Raw genomic sequence first — 25,119 nt, 5'->3', positions numbered from 1 at the left:
TAAAACTGTTACACACAGCTTTCTTTTCATAGTATATATGCAAATGCAGATAAAGTGAGTAGAGAATAAGGTTCCATTGGTCAGTGCTGTGCAGGAGTGCTCTGGGATAAACAGACCATCTACAACACAGAATACCCCTAACTGTGTCCAAAGAGTGTACTTAGGATAAAAACAAGAGGAAATAGTTTTCAGAGTTGAGAGAGACCGGTTAGGACACAAACCCCGTGGCTACAAGAATAATGAATATAATAGGGATCGTGATGGCATAACCTCTCATCCCTTCTTCTGGCATGAAAGACAATGCTCATAGCAGAGGGGGGCATTACAGTTGCTTCATTGCTTTTCTCTTACTCATAAATCTCTGAAAGAAGACACCCTACTGAGTTGCATGCTTCCACAACAGCCTCATGGTCCTTGTAACTAGAGCAAACATGAAGACTTTTCAGCTTTCCCAAGCAACTCCAAATGAGCACTGTGGTGTTCCTGTGAGTTTCCGTCCCCCCATTTAGCACCATTGTCACCATTCAGTTCTGTCCTTTGTTACAGTGTTACCAGCATCATTTATAAAACTGTTCTTGAGCTGCTTCTGCTCTCTGAAAAAAAACCAACTTCTCTCAGTCCTTCCACCCTGCTGCTTTGCCATTTGTTTTCAAACTCTGTAAGATAATACCTGTTCCAGAGTGACTCCTTTTACTTTGCTACAAATTTCAGTTAACAGAGGGACAAAAGAGAGAACATTACTGCTGGGCTGAGAGAACCTAAAAATTACATTACTTAGTTGCCCAGACTAGGATACATAGTGCATGATTTAATTTCTATATTTGCTTCTTTCGGCCAAAGAAGCTGACACTTTTAACCAGGGCACCATCCAGTTACATGCAAAGAGAGGTGCTAGGCTGGAAACACATGGATCAAAACCTACCTGTCTGGAAGGCTTTTGTAGAGGCTCTTCTGTACATCTCTGTGATGGAAGAGAGAAGTAAAGGAAAACCAAGCTGAGTGCTGCATTTCTTCCTCAGTAAAATCCAGGTATAATAATCCAGGTCTTGTCAGGGCATATCAAGGGCTGGCAGCTCTCACAGTGCTCGGAGGGACTCCCGGAGGGGGGCAGAATCTCACCAGCCAGGGGTCATCCCACTCCCTCATCCAGGGACGGGAACAGTGCCCACACCCATCTGTCACCTCCCTGGTCACAGGGAGGACCCAGAACATGAGCCTACAACCAGGTAAAACTGTTGGGAGCAAGAGACCAGCACTCTTACAGCACCCCCAAAACCCACGCTGATGGCCCCAGGCTGAGCTGAATAGGGTCCTAGGCAGGGTGGGGAGCAGCCCCAGGTGGGGCTGATCAGGCCCTAAGTGCCCCCGAGGCTCTAGCAAGTCTGGATGTAAGTGACCACTTCCAAAAAAATAGGGAGGAAAATGATCATATCCATATAATGGATTTTCCTCTTTTTGCAGACCTAGGAGTTAAATTCCTGTTTCTTTCACTGGGGAAAATGAATATCTGTCCTCTACCAGAAGTAGACAGGAAGGAATCACTTAAGAATTTTTAGATCAGTAACTCATCCCTTCCACTTGGGCCCACCATGTAATGTGCAGGAGAATCCAAGCTGCCAGATTCAGCATTTACTGAATTCCATAGGTGAAATTACATAATTGAAGAAATCTATATATACATTTTCTGAACTCATCTGTACTTTGAATTCTACCCTTGTTAGAATATTGGGAACACCCTACAACTGTACTTTCTAGATGATACACAAGCTCATTTTTTTTCCAGTTTTCAGCCATGGGAATTCAAACATACCAAAATCACTCTGCATTTCAATATTTTTTTCCTGCTCCTTCTCAGACTATTTTTTTTAAATAAAGCTTCCTAAAATGTCCTAGGGGTTACAACTTAACTCGATTTCAAAGAGAATTTGTTTGGCATATCAGTGTCTGTAGACTTAAAAGTTGGTTTCTTCGGCTACAAAGCTGTCACAGATATCCCAGGAAAACAGACATTTATACTTGTTTTACTTTCTGTTTTTACTCTGCTTATTATGAATAATTGTGAATAATATTGTAATAGACAACATATGCACACTGTTAAAGGAATAACAGCATTCTGCTTTCTCTGTGTTTGCTTGTATTCAGCATGCAGAATATTAAAGAGGCTACAAAAAAAGTTTATCGACATTTTTTTCCTAAATTAAACTCCATAAATGAAAGTTACAGTGCTACAGTATTGGTTTCTCACCAAAAATTAATGTAATGGGTACTTTAGGCAGAGTGCTTTCTGGTCTTTCTCAATGTTATAAAAATAAATGAAAATAAAATATGTGGTTATGCAAGGTAGCATGAAAAGTCGGTGTTTTTTTGTAGGAATTTTGTAACTTGAAACACCTGATCATGTGTAAAATGGCATGGAATTAATGTACATGATTAAATTTTGCTCTGACCATATGAGGTCCATAATGACTAAGGCAAGTTGAAAATTTTTGGAACAGCCTTTTTCTCCCTCATTCTGTCATCCAAACCAAGATCCTTCAAGTAGCTCCAAGCCCATTCACACCCCCATCCCCATCCCCACCCCGCCTCCATCTATCTGGCACATACAGCCTCTTTCAAGCACAGGTAGAACTGAGTAAGGCAGTTAAATCCCTCCCTGACACCTGATCCCGTCAGATCTCCGAAGCTGAGCAGGGTCAGCCCTGGCATGTTTTTATATTTTCAGTGTTTATGATATTAAAAAGGTATTGAATTGCTCTGTTCCTTTCATAGGCAGTTTTTGGAACTTAGTGATGGGGATGGGTTTAGTCCATTTTCCAGGAATGCCTCTGCCAAGGAGAAATGCATAAAGAGTATTTCATCTGGATAACCCAATGTTTCCATTACAATCACATAACGTCTAATTATGTACTTCATGAATCTTCTAATTTTGTTATGAAGCTCATAATAACAAATTCTGATAAATAGATTCTCTCTCCTAGCCTCTACCAATTGAGTAGAAAAAATACTTATTTGTGAAGTTTTGTTAATAAAATCTGAATAATTCAAACAGCTTCTTCAGTGAAGAAACAGCAGTAGAGTATATTCTTATTTGCATATAAATGAAATGATGCTTTACTGTCAGAGTGAAGAATTAAACAATATGAATTTTTACAGTGCAGTCCTGACAGCCTCATAAATATTATGGTCATAAGTTGCAGTTTCCTGAAAATCTCATTTTATCTTTTATTACAAAAATATGACCAAAAGACCAAGTTCTGCTTATTTTACATGTGTGAGTATTCCCAATGACAACACAATTATTCAGTAAGTGAGGTTACCAGATTCAGCCTTATGTCAGCTAGTGGAGCAAAAGCACAGTGTGATCTACATATCTATTAGGAGACCAGAATCTCTTATTTAACCATGAGAAAAACCTGGTAAAATACAGAGAACAACAAAGAAAGCTGTAGCTGTAGCCCTACATTCAAAGACACAATACACAACATGGGGAGAGGCGAAGCACACAGCTAATGCATGTAAGATGATGCCAGTTTTGCCTTTTATGCAGGTACCAGTTTGGCCAAGCCCAATATTGCTGTTAGGCTGTAATCAATTACTAAAGCTGCAGCAAATATAAGAACACTTAAATGACTTTAAATGGATTTTTGCTTCTGAGGAAAGCTTTGATTTTGTCTGTTTTCTTCTAGAGGTTGAAAAAGTCTCTGAAACACAACCTCAGAGCAGCTACAGAGAGAGCTGAGCTGGATGAAGTGCATTCTCCTAGTGGTCAAATAAAGGTGAGGGCCCCAGACTACGTAAGAGACTTCTCTGAGATGTTGTGCACTCGCAGCAGCTGGGACAAGAAGCGTGTGCCGTCACCTCCCCATGACCTGTCAGTGGTATTTTCCCAGCCACAGTACTGAGGAAGTGGAACAGGATAGTCAAATACAGATGAGGCATATGTGGAAAGGAAAGCTAAACTTGGGATGGTAGGAGGAAAAGAATTATTTGGAAAAGTTTTGGAAAGTCTATAAAGTGTAGAAATTTATTTATAAAGTCCAAACAAGAGATACCATGGGAGTATATAATCTGATCTCCTGTAAATTACAGGCAAGTGTTATTTAACCCTGAACCGAGTCTGCTGTACTTCAACAAAATATAGCCTATGTTTGGCTACCCTGCATTTTCCAAGGAGGCATTGAGTCTCAATCTGAAGACATTGAGAGCCAAGGAATCAATCACAGCCCTTAACAATTCCAAGGATTATTTGTTGTCAGTGGTACCAAACTAGGCACTGAACATTACACTATTTTCTTTTGCTTGATTCCAGCTACTACACATTACTCCTTCTTATTTAACTCTTGCAGGTTCAAGTAGCCCTTATATTCAGCATTTTTCCTATGCCTATATTTATACATGGTTATCAACTCACCTTTCAATCTTTTTGATTCAGTGGGTAGCTTAAGGTTTTTAATTCTAAGGTTTTTAATTCTTCAATTACATGGCATTTTGTTTGACTTCAGCTCATTGCATAGCTCTTCTCTACATTCACTTCATTTTTTCAGTATCCATCTTGCAATGTGAGTATCAGAACTGGCTCAAGCACCATTGTTGCTTTGCACATACAGGTAAAAATTGTCACCATCCACAGCTGTGCTCTGTCTATAAGTCACACACACCCTTTCTGTACAGCAAACTCATCAGCTTATTCAGCTTGTCTTTTTTAAACTTTTCCATTGTGTAGGAGAGCCCACATTCCTTATTAGGTATATATCAATAGATTGTATTAAAAGATACTTTATTTCAATGAGACCCCGTTTATAACAGGTTGAGAATTCCTCTGTATCTTTGTCTGAAGTTATTTTATATCTATTTTTAACTGCCCTTAAATAGGTTGTAGCGGCTGCTGTATTGTGGTATGTTTTCTGACACCACAATAATTCTTGATATTTAAGATACAACTGCTCAGAAAATGCTGGCAGAGAGAGTCACTGCCACATCCAAGAGCATTATTCTCGGGCTGTGCTCATTTGCATGTGAGAGCAAAGCTGGCAATCTCAGCTTTCCTGGTTAAGGAATGGAAATGGAAAATGAAAAACAAAAAAAGTACTTTAGTCCCATGGTTTTCAAATCCATCTCTTCATGTTAGTGCAAGACTCATGAGTCCTGAATGATTGAATTTGACAGTATTCCTAAAGGGCACAATAGCATGAAGAGATTTGTCTCAACCTGGTGCCAAAGAGAGAAAAATTTTGCCATAGAATCACATTGCTAACAGAAAGAGTAATTAAAAGTTGGAAAGCATGTGGCATTCAGGCTAATGAAAACTGAATAGTACATTTAACAGTCTCTACTGTCTTTAAAATTGAATTTTGTATATATGTGTATATGTATGTGTATTTTTAATACTACCAGGGCAACAACCACTTTTATTTGGTCATTTCTAAGTAGCTTCTGATTTCTGCTTCTAAGTTTCTAATTTATGATCAGATGTCCTTGGCAGCAAGGGGATGTTAAGGACCTCCTACCTCTTTTTGTGCTGGATACATTCATCAAGTGTGTTCCTGGATCTTGCTTATCAGTTTTTCAAGGCTGGAGGACCTACAAACACAGGGAGACGTCTAGTTTAATTGACTTAGGAAGAGGTTAATAGATGTGCTCTAGTGTCAGCATAGATTCTTTTGGGCTGTCAGCAGATACAAAAAGTTTGATTCAGCTGCAGATTCTGGTAGCAGTGGATGCAATCACAGAGCAATGTTTGGATCCCTTTCTTGTCAAGCTTCCAGAGGTGGACTTTGGTGATGGCTTGTCAGCCATAAGGAGCATTCTGCATGGGCCTGGCTTATCACCCTTCAGATTTAACCTAGAGATAAAGCCAGAAGAGAAGATAGTGCAGCAGTTTGACTCACAGAGCTGCCCTTCCTTCTGAGAAGTTCCTACCATGGTGCATTCTTAGAACTGGAAGCTCAATGTTAAATTATAAGATGGAGCCTTCTCTGCTTATCCAAGCCAACAGGAAAGGAGTGTCTCATGCCATAGTAAAGGCACAGAAATTGTGGTGAAGCAAATCAGCTGTGTCTTCACCTATTTAACATTCATTTGAAATAAAGCAAAAATTAGCCAGAGATACTTAAGCAAGTACAGAGGAAATATAGTGGAAAGGGTACACACAATCTGTCACTCTCCCATGATGATGTACATGGACAAAGACATTGATGAAGAAGTGACTTTTGAGAAGATAATCATATGAGGAAAGTCACAGCCAATTTGACTGAACTTTGCTCCTTAAACAGAGGGGAGACAAGAAGGTAAAACTTCTTTTGAAAAACACAAATGAAGGTAAGCATCAAGGCTGGCACGGGGCGCTCGCGCAGGACGTGACCCCACCCCGCGGACCCGCCCCCGACCCGCTCCCGCCGTGCCGCCGTGGGCGGGCCGTGCCGCGCCGCTGCCCGACCAATCGTAGCGCGCCGTTCCCCGCGCGGCGCGGCCATTGGTCGGGGCCGCGGCTTCCGCCGAGGGCCGGGATTGGCGGCGGCGCGCGGGCGGCGAACGGCGGCAGCAGCAAACCGGCGGCGCGGCGCGCGCCACTGTCCGCGTGAGTGTCCGCGCCCGCGCGCCCCCCGCGAGCCCCCGCCCCGCCCCGGCCATGGCGGCCCCGGGGGCGCGGGGCGGGCGCGGCCCCTCCGCGGGGACGGGGCCCGGCCCGGCCCGACCCGCCGTGGCGCGGCCTCTGCGCCTGTGGGGGCCTTGCTCCGTGCGCCCCCATCCCTCCGGTGCCGGCTGGTCCCCGCGGAGGCCGGAACGGCGCTGAGCGGCGGCCCCATGGCAGAAGCTGGAGGGCCTTGTCTGCTCCCCGCCGCGGCCGCCCGAGGGTCCCGAGGGTCCCGCGGGCCGTGGCGAACCCCGGGGCGGGCGCTCGGGCCGCGGCCGCGCCGCCGGGGGCTGTCCCGCAGAGCCCGGAGGAGGCCCGGGCGCTCCCCTTGGTCTGGGGCGGTGATGCCACCGGTGCAAACCGAAGGGCTGGTGGCGGGGCGGCTGTTCTTTGTAACAGGCGGATTTATTGTGTTAATGTCCGTATGAACGTGCACTCTGCGGTGCCGGTAGGGCCGCGCTCTGACAGGTTTGGAACAGGCTCATCGGCCCACTCCACACTGGCAGAAGGAGCATCTACCTATAAGAGAGCAGAAATCTCTCTAATCTCGTTCCATTAAGTCCCACTCTCCAGCAAAGCTCCCTTAGAAAAGGGGCTAACAAAGGAGGTTGTTGCTTGTCCCTGTTCTGTTTCACGTGGATGACAGGCTAAAGGTAGCTCAAAGTCTTAGGGGACAAAATGTATTTCTAGCCCCATGGCTGAAACAGACGAATCCTTTCACTGAAAGTTTTTCAGAGTATGTTTCCCTGGTGAAGAAAAGTTCATTCAGAACTTTGAAGGTTTGGCAAAGTAACAAGCAAGGAAGATTTTTGAATGGAAGCAGTGTTAAATAACTAGGATTTGGTGCTTCCAGGCTCACTTATCCCCAGTTATTCTGCCTTAGGGCTCCCTGCCACTCTTTTGTTCATGAGATAGGATTATCAGACGGTTTTTGATTGTACAGTGCACTAATTTAGAGTTTTATTTAGTGTTTCCAATGTTTGGGAAGAAGCATTTCAAAATAAGCATATGCTATTTTTTCTTGTTATGGTCGGAGGGCAACAAATAATTATGCCTTTTGTTGAGATTTTCTAGAAGGGAGAGAAATCTCTTTTATGGAGATGTTTTTTCTTTTGTAATTTCTTTCATGTTTTCTGTCTTTCTGTTGCAGTGTGCAATACAGCTATTTCTGTGTTCATCAGTTCCTTGCCTTTCAAAGCAAACTTCAGGGAAAAGACAATGCTTTAATGTGAATGAGGAAACGTGAGAGATGAAAGAAAATCACTTGTACCCAAGCTTATCCTGCAGTCTTTCTTCCCCTCCCCCATCTTTCCTTTTACTAGAGAGAGAGTGGGTTTACTGGTTTAGTATTTCTCTGGGATGATGGGTGACATTGTTGTTTTAGGTTACACAGAGGAACTCCTCAGACTCCCTGATCTCATCTCAGGAACTGAGTGGAGGGCCAGGAAGTGTCTTACCGTCTGTGTTTGCTCCCCCAGGTGTCCAGAAGTGGCCCTCGAAGTCTTGGATTTCTTACTTCCGATTTGTTTTGTGATGGAGGCAGTGTTGAAGTCTCACTGTGATAAACAGCACCCTCATCAGGCTGAAGACTTCCACGGGAAGCTTGAGCAGAACAGCAAGCTTTCAGGTATCTACTGAAATAGGGATTGTTCACATTATACTTTGTTGCTGACATGCTGCTTAATCGCTTCAGGAAGTTTCAATAAAGATTATGAGCCTGTTGGTATATGATCCTGTTGTATAAAGAGTTAATGAAATGAAAACGTTTGAGGTGGCTTTTGATTTTAAACTTTTTTTGCTTTTTGTGTGTTAAGAAATTTCAGCAGCAGTAATTTGTCACAACTTGCTAAACCTCATGTTTATTACAGAAGATGTTATTTAAAAAGGATACCAGAATTCAAAAAAGCCAGCCCTCAAGAAGAAACCTATGACCAAACATGTACAGAAAGAAAACCCATATTTTTGCCTTTTAACCTGTAATTGCCAGCCTTATCCTTCAATATCTTTAGAGTATATGCATAAAACCACTCTTCTTCATAGAAGCTAAACTAAGAACATGTGTTCTGACAGTGGGTTTCTTGTTTAGATCTCTTTGTGTATGTACTTGAACCTGGACTTCCTGTACAATGCTTGCTTAGTAATCTCAGGTGGTCAGCCAGCTTATATATCTATAATGGCTACTGATTTTTCTAAAATAGACAGTCCTCTGTCAGTCTCTTGCACATCAATGTCCAGTATTTCAGAGTTATGATAAGTTTACCTGGCATATATGAGAAGAAATTACTTTAAAAATCTGCTCACAGAAAATGTTGTATATTATTATACACTGTGTTCTCTATACCCAGCTGCTGTCTGTCAACAAGGACAGTCAATGACTTTTTCTAGCACTTCTCAGGATCTTTCACATAAGCAGCTATGCTCCCAGTGTCCTGGATAGGCACTGCAGCCTGTCCAGCTGCTGGAAGTGCTTGGGCAGTGTTGAACTTGGTCCAGGGAGGAATCTGAATTCTGTGTTGGACAGAACGGAGTATTTGGGAGATTCATGGCTTTCCATGATTGTTAGTATGTACCTTAGGACTGTTAGACTGGTGGCACAGAACAACCCAAAAACTGTTATGGTATGGAAAGCAGAAAGCTACTGGTTTCTGAACATTTAGAAAATGTGCCTTTGAGTCTTTGTTAGGACTTTTGCTTTTTGCCAGTTATTTTTTTCCTAAGTACCTTTATTGCAGAAATTCCCATACAAATTTTATGTTGTAAATTACTGTCGGTGTGTAGTCCATTTTTATGTTTACAATACATTACAATTTATCTATTTATGCTAAATTTAATTTATTATTTTTTTTAGGATGAAAAATGTACCCAGTTTTCTATTTTATTGACTTTTAAATACCAGTTTGTGCTTAGTTCTGTAGAATAAAATATTCCTTACCTGTGCTTCACAGAAATTGCTCACAGCCTCTACATACTTGGTAGCTTCAAAAGAAGGGAATTCCTATTCAAGGTGTAGAAAACACTTAAACTACAAGACTTTGTAAACTGAATGAGAGACTACATGATTTTTTTTTAAATAATAGAGTACGTTATGCCATCTAGTGATTACAACATGAAGTGCAGCAACTTAAATGCAGAGCAAACTGGGGTGTGGTGTTTACTATTTGAAGTAAGCGTGAAAGATTGAATTATTGATCTTAAACATATATATATAAAAATTCTTTTTCTGCATTTTTGATTTGCATCTGATGGATATGCTGCTGTGCTTACAGAAACAACTACTGTAGTTTTGTCCTTTGTGAAACTGATTTTTTAAATCTCATGTAAACATTTGGCAATAAGCTGCAGATGTCATACTAACCAGAAGGCTTTTGCCCTCTCAGGATCTGATAGGTGTCAGATAAGTAAAAAAATAATCTTTTTAAAATGCTGCAGCTTATAAAGGAGTGTGATAAGGAACAATATCAAATATGCTGATGGTAATGTCAGCAAGGATAAGATACCTTTGTGCTTGTTTTTTCCTCTGTTTATGTGAATTCACAGTCTTGTGAACTGAAGTGTAATTTGTGATCTCAAATGTAGATCAGATATTGAATCAAATAATAAAATTCCTAACTTATTTTCCCCATTCTTCTCACTGCAGGAGTAAAAAAAGATATTGAAAAACTTTATGAAGCAGTGCCACAGCTCGTAAATTTGTTCAAAATTAAGGAAAAAATTGGAGAAGGTAAATGTTTCATTTTTAGCTTGCTTAGACTTAGATTTCTTTTGGCACTTCTAATTCAAAAGGTATAAATGTAAGATACCACTATATGCAATTTAAGCCAAATGCCATTTTGACTTACTACTCGGTCTCTTTAGGAATTCTAATAGCTGAGCACATTGGTGTTTCAATTAGGAACATTTTCAATATATTTTCTTGAAAATCTGGTATATAAAAGTTTTTTAAAGAAATAACATTCCAATTTTGATAAATCTACCTCAAAATATTTTAATTAAGTAATTAAGTCTTAACATTCCATTCTTTTTCTTCTTTAAATGAGAAATCTCTTTATATGTAGCTGTGTTTTGACATAATTAACTGGTGTTCCCTAAGCTGGCTTTGTTTCTGCTAGGAAACTGAATGGTTGGAGCTATGCTTAAAAAATAAACAATTTTTTAATTATTATTTTTGAAGACGTACAGTGTCAAGTTTTAGAGGGCTTGTGTACACCTTGCCTTCCACAGATACTATTGCAGATACTCTCAATTAATGTCAGCCATGACTTACAGACTCTTAGGTGCTTACTAATGTGGGGTTTCAGCACTTTTTATAACTCCTCATTTGATCTCTGAAATGCTCTGTCACACTCCACACTTTTAAAACAAAAGAGGTTGATGAGAAGCTGGATTGTTTTGCATCTGTTTTGTGATGAAACTTCTGTGGCAGCAGCCAAATGGCTAAGACTTTTTGACTCAACCCCCCCCCCGCCCCAGACAGTCAAACCCTCCTATTTCCATTCCCCACAGGAATGCAATATTTCAAAATAATAATAAAAAAGGGGAGTTCTGCCTATGATACGAAAGATATTCTAATTAATAAAATTTCTGCTTACAAATAGTACTCTGATATTACTCTTGAGAGCAAACAGTGCTTTTAAAAAATACCACTTGGTGTTTGACAGCATTATGAGAAAACAAGCTTCAACTTAGGATTCTACTCTGGAGTCACTTTAATTTTAGCAGTTCTCACCACCAAAAATAATGTCTTAAGTCAACTTGGTAACCCTTTTGTCTGTAATAATTCTATTGATGGGTCTCTAGATTTTTAATTTTTTTTTTAATGATTGCAAAAAGTATTTCAGAGTTTTTGCTGGAGTTTTGGTTTATGTGTGCATTCACAGGCTCTTGAACTAACATGATGCAGACACAATACTTAGAATGTAATTAAAAGTAATTTGTATTCTTTATTCATATGGAAGAACACTTCAACTTGTATGTTCAGATAGATCATTAGTATAAATTAACCTCCTAAGAGGTATATTAGGATGTTCTTAAAATTAAATGGGTAAGCTTATTGCTCAGTCTGAACAATCTCTTTCTCAAATGAGTCTATCACATTCTTTGTAGTAATGCTCTGGGAAAAGAAACAGTATAGTTACACATCATGTGAAAAGCCTTACTTTATAGGTAAGGTACAGAATTAAGAAAAAATGTAGCAATTTCAGAAGTGCTTTGAATAGCAAAGGCAGTGCCTTCCGGATTAGCATTATATAGTCCTCTTACATTGTAGAGAGAGGAGTTAGTTGTCAGATGAAAGTAAGCTACCTAAACGAGAAAGCAAATCAAAGGTAGGAAATTTACATTCAAAGAGCTCTGTGTCCCAGGCAAGTTAGACAGTGTTATATTTGCATTTTCACTGACATAAAAAACTTGTATACAAGATCACGGAATTCAGTAGCAGAAAAAAGGAACTGGATTTTTCTCTTCTAGAAGCTGCTTTTGATGTAATATCAAGTACACTGCAGGATTGTGAACAGTTACATCACTTCTGTAAAAACCTGCATTGACCTAATTAAAAATTGTTGAAGACAGTGTTTTTCTGCCTTGTTTACAGGTACTTTTAGTTCTGTTTACTTGGCCACAGCACAACTACAAACAGGATATGAGGAAAAAATGGCTCTGAAACACTTGATTCCAACCAGCCACCCTTTGCGAATTGCTGCTGAACTTCAGTGCCTCACAGTAGCAGGGTACATAAACGAAAATATTATGATTGTCATGACTAAACTGCTAAACATTGCCTCACTGTTCTATATTTATTTATTTTAAGTTTTGGCACTTTTGTGGCTTTTCTTTTTAACCACAGACACGTATGTTCTTTTTATCAAGAGCAAATAACAAATAGAGTGTCTAACCTGTAATGCTCTATTTTCCATCTGAGAAAATCCATGATGTATCTCTGTGGTAACAAAAATTCCCGTTCTGAAATGCTTGGATAAATGAATCTCTTAATTAGAAAATGTGGTTTCAGGAATGAATACTAGTTGCCAGTGTGATGAATAGCACCTTCTTAAAGTAGTTGGATTGGGAAGGTTAGGTCCTATATTTAATTACAGCAGTAACTATAAACCATGGCCCCACAAATAATCTGTGGAGTCCTAATGGCAAACTGCAGAACTCAAATGTAACAGCAGTGAGCAGCAACAGCCCAACTACTGACTGCTGCTAAGACTGCTGTCAAAATATAAATTAAGATTAGAAAAGAAAACCTGACTGAATTTTTTTAAGAAATAAAGGAAAATAAACATCCATCTTCTGGTCCGTATTTAGTGGCATTACTTTTCTTTTAGGGGACAAGATAATGTTATGGGAGTTAAATATTGCTTTAGGAAAAATGATCATGTCGTTATCGTTATGCCATACCTGGAACATGAATCCTTCTTGGTGAGTCTAAGACTTTTGATTTGTAGTAAAATGTTTAATTAAAAGCAGTTGCATAATTATTCTATAGTTATTCTATGATTCTGTAAATTAAATATCCATATAATCTTTCAGGACATTTTGAATTCTCTTTCCTTTGAAGAAGTGAGGGAATACATGTTTAATCTGTTCAGAGCGCTGAGGCGCATTCATCACTTTGGTATTGTTCACCGTGACGTCAAGCCCAGTAACTTCCTCTACAACAGGCAGCTAAAAAAGTAAGTCTGGCCATACTGTGATCTCATTTGGGGATGTGTGCCTTGACAGAACAGGGTCAATTAGGCTTTTAGGCTTTTTTCCTTCCAGCTGCATAACATGTGTTTAAGTAATAAAGCTAAATGAGGTTTTTTTTCTTTTCTATCTGTAAAACTTTTCTTTCAGTGTTCAGAGATTTAAGAAGAGAAGAAATTTTTTAACTTCAGATATCTGCTTCATAGAGCAACAAGTACCTGAAAAAATGAAGATTTTACTACTGAGTAAAAGTACTTCATTTTCAAATAAGATGAGAATTATATCAGTATTTTTTTAATGAGAAACCTAATCATAACTTGTGTTGCATGGATTGATGCTTGTACATTTTTAAGAGTGGATAGAGTAAAACTGATAGAGATAAGATAGGTGGATTTGGGCTGTTTTCACCTTGCATTAATTCAATGTTTACAACTAGTAGGGTTGGCTTTTTTGCCTGCAAGTTACAATATTTAAAGACTGTAGATAGCAAGGTACTGCTTTTTTGTGAAGAGCTGATATGGACAGAATGTGTCAGTGCTAGCAGTCCTGTAGCTGTGTTTGTGAGTGTTGTGTTCTGTACAGGTGAGACACTGATGTACTGGAGTGTCTCCAAAGCAAAGTACCACAGCTGGCCAAGGACCTGGATTAGGAGTAGCTGAGGGAGCTGTGGGTGTTTAGCCTGGAGAAAAGGAGGCTCAGAGGAGACCTTATCACTCTCTACAACTACCTGAAAGAAGCTTGTAGCAGGGTGCATGCCAGTCCTTTTCCCCACGTAACAAGGGATAAGACAACAGGAAATGGCCTCAAGTTGCACCAGGGAAGGTTTAGATTGGATATTGGGAAAAATTTCTTCACCAAAAGGGTTATCAAACGTTGAAATGGGCTGCCTAGGGAAGTGGTTGATTCACCATCCCTGGAGGGATTTAAAAGACCTGTAGATGTACTGTTTAGGGACATGGTTTTATGGGACTTGGCAGAGCTGGGTTAACAGTTGGAGTAAATTTTAAAGGTCTCTTACAGCCTAAATGTTTCTATGATTCTATGTAGTGACAGTTTGTAGGGGAAGATTTAATTGCATTTTGCCAAACCTTAAGCTTAAAATTTTGAGAAATAGTGTTTTGTTGGGTTTGGGTTTTTTTAAATCTGTCACAATGAATTTGTACTGTTACTTTGCTCTTACAGCAGTTGTTTGAGCCTTCTGCTCTAGTTTGTGTGTGGAGGCCGTGGAGTTGAGTTTGAGTCCCAGAGACTGGTGGTGGATTGTCTATGTTGACTGAAGCAAAAAATTCTCTCTTAAAGACAGATCTGAAGTGTGAGTCTTACCTGTTTGAAGTAAATTCCAGTAGGATTTGCTAGAAGTCTGTCACGACTTTCAGCATTGTTAATCTTGTCTGTCTTCACTTCTACATTTGTCCTTTGCCCATGAGAATCCTGCAAGAGTCAAGTCACTTGTACTTGACTGTTGGCTGAAGGTTTGGAGCTGTAGGACTAGAACCCCAGAAAGGAATTGGTGGGAATATTTTTTTTAAAGCCACTGGAAAAAGTATGCACTTGAGAAGATTTTGGGACAAGAAACAATGAAGTAAGAGTGGTGTAGGGTAAAAAACATTGAGGGGCTAGGATAAGATGGAACAGTGGGAGGAGAAGGAAGAAAACAGGGCTGTGATGATGGCAACAGTGCAGATAAGAAACATATTGAATAAAATGTGAAAGAAAGCAAGCAAGTAATAAATAGTAAATTGAACTGATTGATAGATACTTTGTGACTCCTAATTCTGTGTCTTACAGGTATGCCTTGGTAGATTTTGGCTTGGCACAAGGAACCCCTGATACAAAAATTGAACTTCTCAAAACTGCCCACTCTGAAGACCAGCAGGAAAGTTGCTCGCAAAATAATCGAATTGTAGCCTTGGGAAATGGGGTTTCTGTCAGTGACACAGCACCTAAACAGACAGCTCAACAGTCAGCCTCAAAAGCAGCTGATAGAAGGTCCAGCTCACTTTCAAAAGCACAGATAAAACAAGGAAGAGGAGGAAAGGTTCTCAGTCTTTCATTTATATTGCTGTATATGTTTAATGTGTTGCTTCATCCAACAGGGGGAGATGCAATACTTGCACAGAAACCGTGTGTGCACATCTTGCAGGTCCCAAAGGGATAAACAGCATCAGTGTTCATATCAAAGACGCTACTTCTATGTGACTGTATTGGCTTCATCCTTTCTGTTAGATATAATACAGTGCTGAAGGCTGTATAAAGCCCTAACATGAGTTACTATTTAGACTTAAATCCTTTTTTAAGATCAATGTACAGTGAAACTCCTCCCCAAGCCAATTATTATTCATCTACATTTAGTTAGTTGCATAACAAATGCAGTACAGACTACACTGAGATTGTCTTGAGACATTTCTGAGGTGTGATTTGTTTCATAAGCACGTTTGCAGTTCTGTCTAGACCATGTTTTCTTCATCCACAGTAAACTGATGCCTGAAAATGACTTATATGCAGCTGTTCTTGTTTTATGTAACTTCACACTTTTTTTTTAAATGTCAGTATCCAGCTGACTGTGTGTTAGATAGGATCCTTATTGTCCTTCTTGTTGTATTGTAGGAGGACCCTGTGCACCATTCTGTCCAGCGCTCTGTCTTCGGAGAGAGGAATTTCAATGTCTATAGTTCCACATACCAGGAGAACTCAAGTACAAAAGTAAGAAGTATGACTCATCAGTAGGATCAATCTGTTATATATTTGAAAAAATATGGAACTGGTTGTTCTTTAAGACTAGACACTGCTCCAGAATGCTGCAGAACAAGAAGGTTTTGAGCAGGTTAAGTGTGTCTGCTGAAAGGTTTAAAAAATGTTTCATTTCTGTTTCAGTCCCCTTTGAAACTCTTAAAGAACTAGTTATGTAGCTGCCTCCCTAGCTGATCTTGTTGGGGTGCTAAATTAATCTTTTTTTCCTGTACATGTATCTGTGCAACTGATCATAGAATCACAGAATATGCTGAGTTGGAAAGGACCCATTAGGTTTATCAAGTCCAGCCCCTGGCTCTGTAGGACACCCCAAGAATCACATCATGGGCCTGAGAGCGTTGTCCAAACACTTCTTGAACTCCAACAGGCTTGATGCTGTGACTACTGCCCTGGGGAGCCTGTTCCAGTGCTCATCCACTCTCTACTTACCTTGTGAAACTTTTTTTTTTTTTGTAGTTTAAGTTGAGGATAAAACTTGTAACTACATTTTTGTAATTAGTCTATAATATGACAAGGGGGAAACTCCAATGAAATTAGAGGTTTTGTCAACAGTATTTTGTTGTAGAATTAGAGTTAGTGCCTGTGTGTTGGTGTGGCATTTCATATTCTTTTTTTCTTATTCTCCTGTTGGGCCAAAAAAAGTCTTGAAAGATTATACTAACTTGAAAAATACTTGTCTTGTACCTTCAGAATATCTAATTTATATTGGGTTTTAGTGAACATTGAAAAATGTCTTCTAAAGGGGAAGGGAAGGAAATCAGAATATTTAGAAAGCTCCAGTGTCTGGTTTATAGATGTTGTGATACTGTTAAAAAAGATTGGATGTCTTCTGTCCTAAAATTGCAGCTTCTTGCTCTTAAGCACCAGTTCAGTCTTAATTATTTTAGAACTGTCCTATCTACATGTGAAGGAAAGTTTCTTAAATGTATCACCCTCTCTAAAATATCTACATTGCAGCTCATAAAACAGTCGAAGGTGATAGAAGTTTCATCGAGGAAGTTAGTAACGAAGCGGAAGATTATTTCGACCAAAACTGTGAGCAATGGGGCAGCCAGAAAAGCTGCCAGTGGTTGTCCTTTAAACCTGCCCTGTGACTGTTATGCAACGGACAGGGTTTGCAGTGTTTGCCTTTCAAGGTAATTTGCTTTGATAATGCTGTAAAATGTGTAAAACTGCCTGCTCTGCTATCAAACAGTCAGAAACTTAGATTTACTAGACAGCTGATTTAGTGGGTAAAAGATAGCATTTGATCTCTTCAACCCTTAGAACACTGAGTATGCTCTTTTTAAACAAGAATAGCTCATGGAATTTGTGGAATAATTGGTTCACTTCTATCTGCAGCAAGAAATATTCAGTTACTGACTTTTTTTTCTTGTTATAATTATTCACCTACATGTACTGTAGAAAATCACTCGAGTTAATTAGGAAAGATAATACATAGTCTGTCATTAGTAGTTACTTAATAGGCCTAAATCATGCCAACAGTCGGGATTCTGAAAATCATGAAATGTAGAATAAAAAGCAAACATGACTGCTTTGTATTAACTTAAAAAACTAATGGAATCACAGAATAGTTTGTGTTGGAAGGGACTTTAAAGATCATCCAGTCCCAACCTCCTGCTTTTGGCAGGGACCCTTTTCACTAGACCAGGTTGCTTGAAGTCCCATCCAATGTGGCCTCGAACATTTCTAGGGATGGGGCATCCACAGCTTTTGTGGGTAACCTGTGCCAGTGTCTCCTGTTAGAGAATCTTAGTTGCTCAGTTCAACTCCATCCCTCTGCAGTTAGTTTTGATTATGATCTACTATTGCCTTTTATCCCCACATTATTTTTTAAAGTAATTATAATTTAGCACCTTTTAGTTAGTCTAAAAAAAAAGTACATTCTTGTCAACACTCAGAAAGACCTAACCTTATTTGCTCTGGACTAATACAAAGCCAGAGCATCCCACATTCAAGAATCTTGTACATTGTTCGCTTTTGTTAATTAGTTTCAACTTAAAAGTTTCCTGTGGAAACTAGACTGACAAAAATGCTGCTGCTCTTGGAGGAAACTGAAAAAGCTAATTGTGAGCTAAGTGTGCAATAAATATTTCTCTCGTACTATCTTGTGCTAGATAATGTAATAAAAATATAATAGATAACATCTATTACCTTATGGGACAATTTCATGCTAAATAAGATACTTTGAACTTCTTAAAACTTGAATAAAGCAGGCTCTTCAAGTGTATACTAAAAATAATGTTAAGCATTATTAGAATTAGAACTTAGGTATCAATCAACATTTATGTTTTAAATATGTTTGGTTCTTATTACAAGGCGTCAACAAGTTGCTCCCAGGGCAGGAACACCTGGATTCAGAGCACCAGAAGTATTAACAAAGTGCCCCACCCAGACCACAGGTACTGCACAATGGACTGAAACAAATGCCTTTTCTCACCTTTTGATTCTTCTAATTCATGCACATTTCGTTGTCTTATTTTATGGGAGGATTTTTTAACACCTGAAATTAATTTCTTCATCCTTTCAAACACTTATCAGGCATTTCCTGATTTTAATTAAGGATTTATTGTTCAGAGGAAGAACAAGTCAGGAATATTTTTCCTGTGTTTGAAACTTGAATATGTCTTTATTCATTTGAGGAGTAGGACCATATGCATGAATTGAATACAATATATTTTAAAAAAACCTGTCATTTTTATCAGGTTTCTTGGCTTATTTATTCAAGAAAGATCTTTCTTGAATAAGTCTTGGAGAAAAGATGTACTTTAGACTTTTCTGGACAGATTTCCACATACTTTGCTATCATAGCAGCCATAATTAACAGTATAATTGAAAATGTCTTCTAGAAAGCATTGTTTATTGATTTTTATCACAATTTTTTCCTTTTACTGGTGCTTTAATTAGCTAGGCTTTAAATATCACAATCTTTTCTTACTAAAATTTTAATTTCTCAGTGTTAAAATCTAGTTAATAAGATGCAGTAATTTGGGTAAATATCAGGGCACAGCAGAGGGGTGGTTAATGCATTAGCTGGTGCAAGCAAAATGGAAGAGGTTGTGCCTACCTGGAGCATGGAGAGCCAATGAAAGTAAAGTGACACATTAAACATTTGGTGTATGACCAGGAGTTTCGACTCATGAAAAAATACAAATACCTTTGAAAACTGGATTTAAAATAACAGTTTTTAGCCACATTTTTTCTGAATACTTTCTGAGGAAGTTGTCAGTTTTCAGGAGATAGTGTATATACATACTCAGGATAGACTTAACAATACGTTTGATCAGCTTATGCCTGTTATTTGACACAATGTCTGTGCTGTGGGTATGACTGAGATTTCAGAGGTATGGCAGCTTGTTTGGAGTTCTTGTGCCTGTGCTGTAACAGCCAGCTTTATAGGCTACAAGACATCCAGAAATCTGGGACAAGTTTAGACAATCCCTGAACCTGTCTAGACAGAATTTAGGCAGAAAGAAGACATACTAGGAAATATTGGACACATGCTGGCGTTAAACATGCTTTCAGAGTCTTTTCTGTTCTCTAGGGTAATGGAGAGCAGGATCACAAGAAAAGAGGGGTAAATCTGAAAACCCTTGGGTGTGGCACTGACATCCCTGAAAGGTCTGAGTCAGTGATGCTGAGCTCCTGTAGAGTGTCAATAAAGGCCTTAATTAGAACTGGGTAGACCAATACCAATATTTATAATATTGTGTTTTACTTAAACTAGCAACTACTCTTGTGCACTTTCATCTGGGACTGCTGGTGTCACCTCCTTGTTTTCCTGTCAGTCTTACTTCTAGTTTTGGTCTCTGTGCTGAGACCAAGTTACCAGAAGGATCCAGCTGACTCTATCCAGAATTACCACAGCACATCAGACCCATGTTCACAGTGCAGGGAATACAACCTACACTCCCAAGATGATGCTACACAGATTCACTCACCCTTTCATTTAGTTTGTCCCTCTGCTCCCCTTTCCTTACCAGCTGGATAACCCCTAGACAAAAGCATAGGGAGCAACATGATTTTGGTGTCATTCTACAGGATCTTGCAGTCTGCCAATGATCACAGCTCTACCAGAATTCCAGGGCCAGGATTTACTGACCATTCAGATGTATAATGCTTATTTCAGCAAAATTTACATAATTAAACTTTTTCAGAGGTTGTGACCTTAATTACTCCAGCTTACCCAACCACATCCTCAGGGTGATGCACAAGCCCTCAAACAAACAGCATCATCTTTTCAACAGTGATACAGTAATACTAAAACTTTTTTACAGGAACTACGCAGAAGGTAGAAAATTTTTCTACTATGAATTGTGCCAAATGATTAACTTGGATTTTTATTTTTTAATAAAGTCATAAAATCTGGTTTTGCAACTGAAGTCAACCTGATATTTTTAAAAAAAAAAAACAAAGTCCTTCACTAAGAGTGTTTCTAATTAAAACCTCTAAAGTAATTACTGCCTATTTTGCTACTTGTTTTTTAAGAGGAGGATGACTATGCCTTTATTTCCCAACGGGTAATTTTTCTCTTCAAAGTTCGGGAAATCTTCAAACTCTCTCCTTCACTAAACCTTCCCGTGTCTCAAAATGTGCACCTTAGTGAGCCAAAAAAATTGTGGCAGACAGGTATTCTCTTAACGTTCAGGACTAAAGTTTCCATCAGTCTTTGGCATCTATCCCCAGAGTACTCTCTGTACTCTTCAGAACACAATGAAAGTGATGAATATCTTCTATTACAGTTTTTAAACTGCCTATCTTGTCAAGTGATTTCATATTAGAGAGGAAAGTAGTTCATAGTAAAATAAACTTCTTAGTACTGCCTGTGGCAGCCTCAGCCCCCCCAAAAACTCAGATTCACATTAATTTGTGAATTGTTTTTTTATTTATGACCTTTATATAAGGTTTCTTCATATGAAGTAAAGCTGAATAAGTATCAAAATTAGGCATTTCATTTGCCCCCTGTCATCTCCCTGGGTAAAGCAACTTCAAACATTGTTTTAGTACATGTTAAGTTTAGCAAGAAAACCACTCTCTGCATCAAAGTAGGAAATTATTCTTCGGTCTAATTATAGTAATTTCCACTCTTCGCTGAAGTAGTACCTGTGTGGCCAAAGTCAGAAAGTACTTCAGAACATAACTTTTGCTGATAGGAACTTTTCAGATCATAATTTCTTTTTAAAGTTGTGATTTTATTTGTGATGAAGTCATGAGTTTAGTTATTACTAAAATGGCTTTCCTTTGCAGCAATTGACATGTGGTCTGCAGGAATCATATTCCTTTCTCTGCTCAGTGGACGGTATCCATTTTTTAAAGCAAGTGATGATTTAACTGCTTTGGCGCAAATCATGACAGTCCGTGGATCCAGAGAAACCATTCAGGCTGCTAGAACTTTTGGTATGCAAGCCCTAATTATGGGGACAAGGGGAAAATGGTATTTAATGCTGTGACTTGCAATCTGTGATTCTTTTAGTTTGTGGATATATTTTTAGGTTGGAGAGTAATTTTGGAAGTAAATCACACTGTTTGCATGTAAAAACTCAAAATACCAGTCCATATTTACAGACTTTTAAGACATTTTTATACTTTTCTGGCTTTTGCAGTGTGTATATGGGATGCTTCATGCCATATTTTTCCCAACCTGTCTACTGCCTTTCACTAAAGTCAGGGCTACTTGAGGTGAAATATGCCAACTAAATTTTTTCTACTGGCATTGGGTTAGAATTCTTGAGACAGTGTTTCTATTCCTGCAAAATTTGTCCCAGAGGCTGAAGTCAATATAACTTAATATTTAGATGATGTAAAGCTTGCTTTCCCCCCATGCCCCAAGTAGGACTAGTAACAGTGAAAAAAAAAACCAACAAAAAACCCAACAGCTGGCCTGTTTGAAAAACACAAAACCACCACCACAAAACACACAACAAAGCAAAATAACCATTCCCTTAATTGCTTGCAGGCCAAATGCTGCAGCACTTGCTACCTGGACATGTAGCTGATGACATCCATTTTTATTCTCCAGACAAAGGAGTAAAAATCAGGATATCTAATTTTCTTCAGTTCTGTTAAAATGACAGTGAAATGCTAAAAGATGGTGGGTGAGGTGGCTGACAACTTGTCACTAAGCAACTTCACCTAACTCTGACTGCTTTGTTCTGAGCAGAACTCAGACACTGACCCTTCTGACTTGCTGGGGCTGTTGCTGTTACAGCATAGTTGATGTGGAGGTGAGAGGGATTGGTTTTGGGGTGGTTTTCTTTCATGCTGGTTACTCTATGAGACATGAAATTTCTCTGAAACAGACTTAGAAGTATAGAAAGTTTAATAAAATTTGGCTTACTGTACCATTTTTCCCCCAGGTAAATCAGTTGTGTGTACCCAAGTTGTCCCAACTCAAAACTTACGAACCCTCTGTGAAAAGCTGAGAGGAACAAATAGTGGCTTTAAGAAACCTCAGGGGGAAGTGCCCAGTGGGTCTGAAAACAACTCAGCTTTGCCAGTTGCAGTAGACAAACCATGTGCTCCTGAGACACTCGGAAAACAAATTCAACAGCTAAAGAACTTTCAGGAAGGTGATGGTACTTTGGAAATGAAGGCAATTGACATGAAAGGATGGGATCAGGTTCCTGATGAAGCATACGACTTACTTGATAAGCTACTAGACTTAAACCCTGCAACAAGAATAACCGCAAAGGAGGCTTTGCTGCACCCTTTTTTTAAAGACATAAGACTCTGAGAAGATCCCATATTCTGTTATTCCTTTCATATGTTTCATGTGGAAATGAGATACTGAGGTAGTTTTGCCTTGTTGCCCTCAACATTTACACTTATTGAAATGACATCACACTGTGCTCTGAACTACTGAAATTTTGTCTTGCACAGTTAGACTGCAAATGTCAGTTTAAGAAATACGTACAGATGTGAAAGGTACATAAACATCACTAACATGGTCTTATCCTAAGACACTTCTGAGGGATTATTGCTGTGCATCCCTGTTCTCTGAGAAAGTTAACTTTGATCAAAAACAACAAAGAAAAAGAGTTTCATAAGCGCTATCTTAATTCTTGAGATAGTCCCTTAAAATTTACAGATTTGCCTTAAGGTATGACTGAAATAAGAAAGTGCTTGAGAGACTTTTTTCCATATTGCTTTGTTCCTGTTTAGTACATGGGGGACTAAAAATGGAACAAAGTGTGTTCATTTTATTCAGACTATTTTCAGAGAATAATATTTCTTTGGAAGTGTTGCTAGAGGAAAGACCAGATGCTGGAGGTTATATCATCAAAAGAAAAGCATAAATTCTTTTAAAAGTACATTTTTGTTCCTGCCTGGCCTTTCTTACTTGGGCAACAGTAACAAATGCAGTACTCATTTTGTGTAGCCCATGTTCCTCAGTGTCACGGGTAACTGTCAATATTCAATAGCTTATGCCTTCAGAATGTCTCGTGGCAGGCATAGGTTTGATTTCTGTTGTTACAGATACCGATTTTTTAAAAAATATCTGTTCAATAAATGATTTGGTTTTATAACTCCAGAAACTTGTCTCGAAATAATTCTACAAAAATTAATCAGGTAAGGTTTTCCTGTAGGATGCTTCTGTTCAGGGGAAATCATTCACATCAGTTTCCTGTGTAAATTCCTCAGTGGAAAGACACTCTTCAGACAGTTCTAATGTATGACTGCCATGATGGAAGTATCTTAATTATCAAGGAAGTCTTACAGATTTAGGAGCTAGCTATTGTCCGGTCCTTAGTAGAAAAATCCACCTTAAAAACCCTGTACACTCAGTGTGCAACGTAAGCTACATTATGTTCAGCAGAAGTTTGTCTAAATGCCTTGATAATTCTGGAGACTGAAATGTAATACAGCGTTTTTCTCTGTCCATTTCTTGAAATGCTAATGGAGTTGTTGCTGTAAGAGGCTACAGGCCATTCTGAGAAAAGATTGCTGCTTTGATGCCTCTTGTGTAAGCATTCTCACATGAGCTGGTGGTTATGGCAGTACAAAGGTCCTGACCAGGGCTGGGGCTGAAGAGACAATATTTCAATATATTCAAAATTTTGAAGACATAGAAAGTGATGCTAATGTTACTCCGTTCCTGGCATCAGCTGTTAGGGAAAAATATTTGCAGATGTCAGAATATTGATTGCAGAAAATCTTGAAACCCACAAGACCTTGGGGCCCAGGTCTTTGTAATTTTTGCTGTTTATATAATTTCAACACAGCACGTCACTGAGAAATTATTTATCTAAAGGAACTGTGGCCAAATTTGGCAAGCAGTGCTGTCTGCCAGTGTCTGCAGATGTATTGTTTCCTCCTACATTCACTTGTGCTGTCTATGCTCTTAAGAGAGCACTCGCTGACAATAAGTGAAAATATGTCAACTATCTATTGTGAACTTCCTAAGCAACTCCAGCTATTCAAGCTTCCCTGCTAACAGTCTTAAGCAGCTTCTTGCAGCAGTCACTACAATTAACCACTGCATAAACATAATAGCCAAAAAGGGAAAAGCATTGCCAGTGGTGTTTTTACCAAAACATTAAAGGTAAATAAAATTTGTAAGGAACAATTCTAAGCTCAGTGTATTCCATAACGAGCTGGAAAAGCACAGGGTATTCCTTCTTCCAGATAGCTATTTAAAACATGGGGAATTTTTTTTTCCAGAGGAAAGATAAAGTGAAAAGTGTGTTTGAACAAGCATATGCTTATGAAGTACATTTTGTAGCACTCTACAAAAGAACAAAGCCAGAAGTAAAATCTTAAGTACAATGGGCTCTCACTGGAGAGGAAAAAAGGGAAAACAGCAAGAAAACATGAAACACCAGAGGCAAGCAGTGGTTACCACTGAGTTTTCTGCTTCTCTCACCTGTAGTTCTAAGAATCTCTTATAACTGTAGATAAGAGCCAAGTACTAAGATTTCTTTAAAGTTTAATTACATGATTTGAAATGTTTCTAAACTGAATGTGAATCTCCTACCATGAGAGCTACAATTAGAAAAAAATTCATGGCTACAATAAATGCTCAGGGTTGTGAGGCCACAGCTGGGTTA

General features: G+C 39.0%; 1 protein-coding gene and 1 long non-coding RNA gene across 2 annotated transcripts; one reads left to right on the top strand and one right to left on the bottom strand.

Annotated features, from left to right (window-relative positions):
• Positions 1 to 922: 922 nt before the first annotated feature.
• On the bottom strand, positions 923 to 8,255 carry LOC139676492 (uncharacterized). Its single transcript, XR_011698666.1, has 3 exons — positions 8,092 to 8,255; positions 5,508 to 5,580; positions 923 to 961 (listed from the first exon to the last, which is right to left on the bottom strand). It is a non-coding gene; the product is annotated as an uncharacterized lncRNA (long non-coding RNA).
• On the top strand, positions 6,516 to 23,592 carry CDC7 (cell division cycle 7). Its single transcript, XM_071565529.1, has 12 exons — positions 6,516 to 6,577; positions 8,113 to 8,261; positions 10,272 to 10,355; positions 12,225 to 12,360; positions 12,961 to 13,054; positions 13,166 to 13,308; positions 15,110 to 15,359; positions 15,929 to 16,024; positions 17,030 to 17,208; positions 18,392 to 18,474; positions 21,320 to 21,469; positions 22,429 to 23,592. Exons 2-12 carry the CDS (start codon positions 8,168 to 8,170, stop codon positions 22,803 to 22,805), a joined length of 1,686 nt encoding a protein of 561 aa, XP_071421630.1. The 5' UTR covers positions 6,516 to 6,577; positions 8,113 to 8,167; the 3' UTR covers positions 22,806 to 23,592.
• Positions 23,593 to 25,119: the final 1,527 nt, after the last annotated feature.

This window comes from Pithys albifrons, chromosome 10 (genome assembly GCF_047495875.1).
Source record: "Pithys albifrons albifrons isolate INPA30051 chromosome 10, PitAlb_v1, whole genome shotgun sequence".
Lineage (NCBI taxonomy): Eukaryota > Metazoa > Chordata > Aves > Passeriformes > Thamnophilidae > Pithys > Pithys albifrons.
This window is presented reverse-complemented; position numbering and strand designations above follow the sequence as displayed.